Below are 6784 nucleotides of genomic sequence, written 5' to 3'. Positions count from 1 at the left end.
AGTTGATTTGACTGTCCTAATGATCACTCAACCTATCATTTGTTTGGGTTTGATGACTTTAAGGTAACAAAACGACAGAAGGGAAGCCGACAGACGTTGTAATTAAACGTGCTCTCGAAGTTTAAAATAGATCAGAGTTGTTGGTGAAAGACGATGGCTGTGGCATCGCTAACTGCCCTGGTTGATCATTTCAATTTCAAGCCTGGGGTTAGCAGCAGCAGCAGCAGCAGCAGCTAGCAGCCCCCTCCGGCTGCTGTTCCCCAAAGACCAAGATACATCATCCACCTACTCCTAATGGCTAAATAGGTCTTTCCCTAACTTAGCCCATATTCATAAATGTATTCAATGTACACCCCAACGAACGATAATAATGGCTAGTTAACTGCTGCTGTTACTGAAACGTGAAAAACTCAGTTACTCGAATTTTGTCACGGTGTTAAAAATTAAAACATTTTTAAAAAATTGGCAGTGCCAAACTTTAAACAGTACTATTTTGACAAGCAATCACACGTGAAATATTGTCAAATTAACATTACAGTGCTGACCCTCTTTTCAACATAAAATATCTTTTTACACACACATATATATCTATTGATAATAGCAAATGTGAATATAATACCTCTTGCTGGTTCAGGAGGACTATTTCATCTCTTTATATGGTTTAAAAATAAAAATAGGATACGGATCTAATAATAATCACTCCCCTGTTTTGTGAACAAGTAATCGACAACACTCAATCATTTGACTTGGCTGTGTGTTGGGGGGGGTGAAGGGATTAACTAATATATATGTATGTATACTTAATGGAAAACTCTAATTCTAATACTAATAAACAACTAATTAATGATTTCCTTTGGCACCAAGAAATCGAAAATATTCATGACTGTATCTCTGTATGTATGTTGTTTGAAACCGTCCTGCCTTTGTCCCTAATGTCAATGACAAATGACGATGCAACCCCGTTGACATTTCCTCTCCTCAGATGTGGCTCCACCCAACCTACCTTACTACTCCTTCTTTGACAAAAATATCCCCATACCACTACTTAATTAATCTCTTTTTCTTTCTTTATATGTTATAATAACTTGGTTTCTAGATAAATTCCATTAGAAGCTAAACTCGACTGAATTATCAAAAAACTAACACTCAAGACTAAAAAATGTCGTGGCCATGGCTTCCAGAAGCCAGCACCTAAGTGGTCGCTAAATTGTTGAATTTAAATTCCTAAATTTTATGATGTGAGGGGGTCCATAAGTATAATAGAGGATTACTACTCATTAGTTATTTGTACTCCTAAATAGAATAAATTGCAGACCTTTCTTCACGTCTTGGGTTATTTGTAAGGATACTTCATATAATCTAAAAGTGTACCTTTAATGTTTGCATTAGTAATTAATAAGATCTTAAAAGAGTAAGATAAGTTATAATCAAACTGACTATGATTTGGATAATTTGTAATGAGACCCCTTTTGTTCCTTTTGGCCCAAGGAGGGTGGTTGGATGTGACCTTGCGACGGTAAGAAATGGACTCTGAGGGATGATTAGCACTTGCAAGTAGTCTAACGCTCAAGTAAGTAAAAAAGTAAATTAGTAGAGTATCGATAGGTTAAAAAAAAATATACATTAGCTCTTAAAAAGAACTGATTTATATAAAATGATGAGATGCCCTCATACATGTGTGCATCGTGCGTTATAGGGTAATGAGACTGAATATTTGACGTCGATAAGACTTCTTGAAGGTAGCATGGTGCCAATAGGACCTTATTAAATATAAATGAGATTTGTCATTAATAAAAATGAGATCTCCATTAATGATGGGATTTAAAGCGGGCGTAGGATACCCAGCGTGTAGCGATAATGATGTTGTTGCAAGTTAATGCAAGGTCAAGATTAGGGTCAGACCAAGATTGGACCGTGGGCTGAGTGTCGAGATTTAGCGAGTAAGATTCACCATTCAACTCACATAAAATTTAAATGCTAACTTATTTATATTTTTTTAACAACATTAGTAGCTGAAGAGATTCTTATTCCTATAAAAAAAACGAACAAACCAACAAAAAAATGAAAAATGTTTTTAAAACACAAAAAGTTTTATTAAAATAACCCAAATTAATTATATATAGTCTCACGTGTAACTTGGGATCCAGTGAACGAGTTAGGATACATACCCCAAAGTAGAGGTATTCATGGAACCATGAGATTCCCACGTCGGATGATGGTGTCACACGGACCGTTCCGATTGTCCGGCCTTAGATGCACCAGGACCATGATGATAGTGAATCGGCCCACATTTAGAATTTAGAGTAATAATAATATATATATTGGGGGGGTTGGTAGATGATCGTTATTTAATTAATTATTTTTTCTCAATTTGCTATTGGGTGAGCTCAACATCTTCTAGAAGCTAAATGCGAATCTGTATTTATTGCGAGCCAGCCAACCCCTTCCTTAACTAGTGTAAAGTTAATTTGACCAAATCGCCCTCTGACTCTATCCTAAACAGAAAAAACCAAACCGGGTTTCCTCTCGTTTTCCACTCCCATTAACAAATCCAAGACACGTTGCCCAGATTAATCCTTTTTAACCAAAATCGAATTAAAAATGACCCGAATTTTGGCAACTCAACAAGGTGAAATTATAATAATATATTTATGTCAATTGCATAATAAATAAGGATAAAATTATAATTTCATCGCCTCAAGACACGCTGGGGACAATAACCACTATCTTGTAGGGTCTGGTCCATGAATAAAATCAAATTTTATTGCATGATTTTGAAGTAAAAAAACGTTTACGGATGGGTCTTTCGTATATTTTACAGCTAGCTCTCTCCGTGCGCGAGCGTCATCAAGTAGGCTAATAATTTTCTCGGGAAAATGATCAGTTTCCGGGAAATAGGTAAGCAGATTGGAAAATCTGGAGGCGGGCGGACTGGCTGGCCGTCAAAAGGTTTTAATAGCCCGGAAAACAGCCATATGCTTTCCGGGTTGCGGCCGCCTGGACGTGTCGAAAAGTCTAGAGAAGGTATGGAAACAACAACATTTGTTTTCCCAAATTTTAAAATCAAAGTCAAGAGGGAGGGTAGACAAGTCATTTTCCAATTCAACTAAATTTGTAGACTTAAAAAGCCCATTTACCCACTAATCCATATTTCGGATTAAATTAATAATAATTTTAAAAAGAAGACGATGCTGTTCGGACGGAAACACGGCAATGCAATTTAAAAAGGCCTTGGCTACGAAGTCTTAGTAGGAGGAGTTGCAGACCTCTTTCTATGCCTTCTGGAAGACTTCTTCTTCTTCTTCTTCTTTCCCATCCCATTCCATATTTAAGTGTCCCGAAGGGTGTCTCTCCTAAGCACAAACATCGCACACAGAAATCAAAGGGAACATAGGAAATGACGGTGCAGAATCTGATGAGATGGAGGGCGATCATGCCGAGCTGCTGCATGGTGGAGAACCGCTCTGCCAAGCGGAAGAAGTCGGCGCCCGTGTCCAAGCAGACGTCTTTCCAGAGGCTGTCGATGTCGGATTTGAGTAGCACGTCGACGACGCTGTCGGAGGAGCTGTCCAACTCCCTGGTCGGATCGAACCTTTATTCGTTTACCATGGCGGAGCTGCGGGTCATAACCCAGAACTTCTCGTCGAGTAATTTTATCGGTGAAGGCGGGTTCGGGCCGGTCCACAAGGGGTTCATTGATGACAAGCTCCGACACGGTCTCAAGGCTCAGCCCGTCGCCGTCAAGCTCTTGGACTTGGGCGGCTCTCAGGGCCACCGGGAATGGCTGGTACGTAGCTACTGTTTGGCTTGAACTTTCTTACTTCTTTCTTAATTTTCATGGAAAATCTTCAAACCTTAAAAGTGGTCGAATTTTCAACAGACAGAGGTGATATTTCTTGGGCAACTGAGGCATCAGCATCTGGTGAAGCTAATTGGATATTGTTGTGAGGATGAACACAGACTTCTGGTCTATGAATACATGCCTCGAGGGAGCTTGGAAAATCAACTCTTTAGAAGTAAGTTGAGTTGTGTCTTTCATTCACATTCACATATGCCCTTAATTTGTGAGTTCTAGTTAAAGTATATTGTGTAATCAGTCCCGCGTGAAAATTTTCCTAATTTGCCCGAATTTTACCCATTTGGCGTCCTGTCACCTCATGAAATTGGGCTTCCTTGACCATTTAACATGGTAAATTCATCTAATATGGGCTAGAAAAATAGTACCTAGTAATGATTTTTTATTGATAAAAGTAAAGAAAAACAATATTTAGTATGCTGGCTTAATTATAATATTCTAAAATTGCTATCACCATCTTTTAACTTTTTCTTTTTTTGGTTATGAAAGTGGAGTGGTTTATAAGAAATATTATTTTATTGATGTTAGTGGTATGCAATCAAAATTCAATCCAAAAGTATTCATATAAAATTTATGTGCTCGGTGAACATTCATGGATTAATTAATTAGATTAGAAGCAAGAATTAACTCTCCAATATATTTTTAATTATAAACTCCTGTAGTCAATAATTTTCACACGAACACCAATTCTCTTTTCGGATCATTCACACAACTGGGTCAGCCCAGTTTTAGGCTGAAAGAACTTTAATTAGTTGGAATTAATCTGTAATTAAAGTACAAGTGTCAGAATAAATAATATAATATTAGTAAACCTGGAAAGGATCTTAATTCTTTTCCACCCCACGAGTTGTGTTGGGTAGCCAGTGGTATCCAACTGCGCCACTCTTCCGTGACCTAACGGTATTCAAATAATTTATTTTCTTTTTACCAATAAATATCAAAATCGCTATATATCTTTATAATAATTATAATATATATATACATAGATATATTGAATAAATTTATATACTTTTTAATTAAATTCTCGAAAAATCTTCATATAAACTCATATTTGTCTCTTTCTTTTTACAGGATTTACAGCGTCGCTTCCATGGTCAACAAGGATCAAAATAGCTCTGGGAGCTGCCCAAGGCCTGGCCTTCCTTCACGAGGCCGAAAAGCCCGTTATATTCAGAGATTTTAAAGCTTCAAACATCCTGCTGGACTCGGTAATTAGCTAGCTTCTGTTCTCATCAGATACATATTCCTGATTATCTCTATCTATGATTACGAACTAGCTTCAATATTACGTATACTTGCTGAGATTATGGTTGTTTTGATTGTGTCCAGGATTACACTGCCAAATTGTCGGATTTCGGGTTGGCTACGGACGGCCCGGAGGGCGACGACACTCATGTTTCTACCCGAATCATGGGCACCCAAGGCTACGCTGCTCCTGAATACATCATGACTGGTAAGCTCTTTAATTTTGCATTCTAAATTTTTAATATCGGATCAACAAAAAGATGAACAAAACTAGAAATCTTAACAAGATATAGTTTTTGAACAGTTATTAGTTGAAGCTATAACCCCTCTATGCTACCCCTGTCTCCTCAAAGAATTGGAGTTCGTGAATGCCAACTTGACATTATGCATCATTTTGCAGGTCACTTGACAGCTGCGAGCGACGTATACAGCTTTGGAGTGGTGCTGTTGGAGCTTCTAACCGGCCGGCGGTCGGTGGACAAAAGCCGGCCGCACAGAGAGCAAAACCTGGCGGAGTGGGCGCGGTCTCAGCTGAAGGATCCAAGGAAGCTCGCCAGAATAATGGACCCGAGACTGGAAGGCCAGTACTCTGAGACCGGGGGCGCAGATGGCGGCAGCGCTGGCCTACCAGTGCCTTAGCCACCGCCCGAAGTTCCGACCGACGATGAGCTCCGTCATCGAGACGTTGGAGCCTCTCAAGGACCTCGAGGACTTCCCTTTCGGACCGTTTGTTTACACGGTCGTCACGCCGCCTCTTCATGAAGGGCAGAAGGGGTCTAAGAAAGAGGGCTCGCACCAGAAACCGGCAGGCGGCAGCCTTCACGACGTCCACCGGCACCGGGAGAGATCGCCGAAATCGAAGGCTGTTTATTCGGAAACGGCTTTACAGCAGAGACACAAGAGAGCATAGACTAATATTACTATAGAAAGAAAGAAAGAAAAGTACTGTATTAAAGTGTATATAGAGATTTACAAAGTTTCATTCTTTTCTTTTCTTTTCCTTTTTGTTTTTTCTGATTTCTGAAGTGTTAAGAATTAATTCTTGATGCTGTGCGGTGAGGGAATGCTGAATTTTAGAAATTGATATATTAAAATTTTCTTTGCCAATTGGGCAAATCAATCTATTACTAATATTAACTCTAAAAGAGTAGGGAATTGGAAGTAAAATCACTAAATTATAAACTCTAAAGTAAGACCACTACAAGAATTAGTGAGATGTTATTGTTATAAGCATCAATGTTTTGTAGTGAAAAACACCGAGTAATATTGCACCTATCATATAATCATGATGTTCTTAAAAATAGGTAATTAATTAAGAATAAGACATCAAAAATCGATTGATTATTATAAATCGCTATAATGAAGAGTACATCAAAAAAGATAACCAAAGGAGGGGGTTGTTGGGCCCATGTAGCCGATGTGCCAACCGACCCATGCGTGGGTCCACATGCAGGGAAAAGGAAATAAAAAAGAAAAAAAAAAACATATTATCAATTGTTAAATGTATTTTCTTCTACAAAATATATATATATGTGTGTGTGTGTGTAAATGTGACTGATAATTTGCAAATGAAGGTATTAACTAATGAACAAAACATGAAGATTACAATTTGCTTCTTGAGTTTCATATCAATTGCATGTTTATAATTTCGTTTTTTTAAATTTGTACTATTTTTTTTATTGT

At 38.2% G+C, this 6784-nt stretch overlaps 1 protein-coding gene across 1 annotated transcript; it reads left to right on the top strand.

Moving 5' to 3' along the window:
* The first annotated feature begins 3241 nt into the window (after positions 1 to 3241).
* LOC127807006 (serine/threonine-protein kinase RIPK-like) lies at positions 3242 to 6091 on the top strand. The gene is given in 6 exon segments (XM_052344666.1): positions 3242 to 3787; positions 3881 to 4016; positions 4928 to 5064; positions 5186 to 5309; positions 5502 to 5698; positions 5700 to 6091. Coding segments are annotated over 6 exon segments (1296 nt in total). The 5' UTR covers positions 3242 to 3397; the 3' UTR covers positions 6012 to 6091.
* The last annotated feature ends 693 nt before the right edge of the window (positions 6092 to 6784 follow it).

Source organism: Diospyros lotus, chromosome 7 (genome assembly GCF_014633365.1).
Source record: "Diospyros lotus cultivar Yz01 chromosome 7, ASM1463336v1, whole genome shotgun sequence".
NCBI classification, from domain to species: domain Eukaryota; kingdom Viridiplantae; phylum Streptophyta; class Magnoliopsida; order Ericales; family Ebenaceae; genus Diospyros; species Diospyros lotus.
This window is presented reverse-complemented; position numbering and strand designations above follow the sequence as displayed.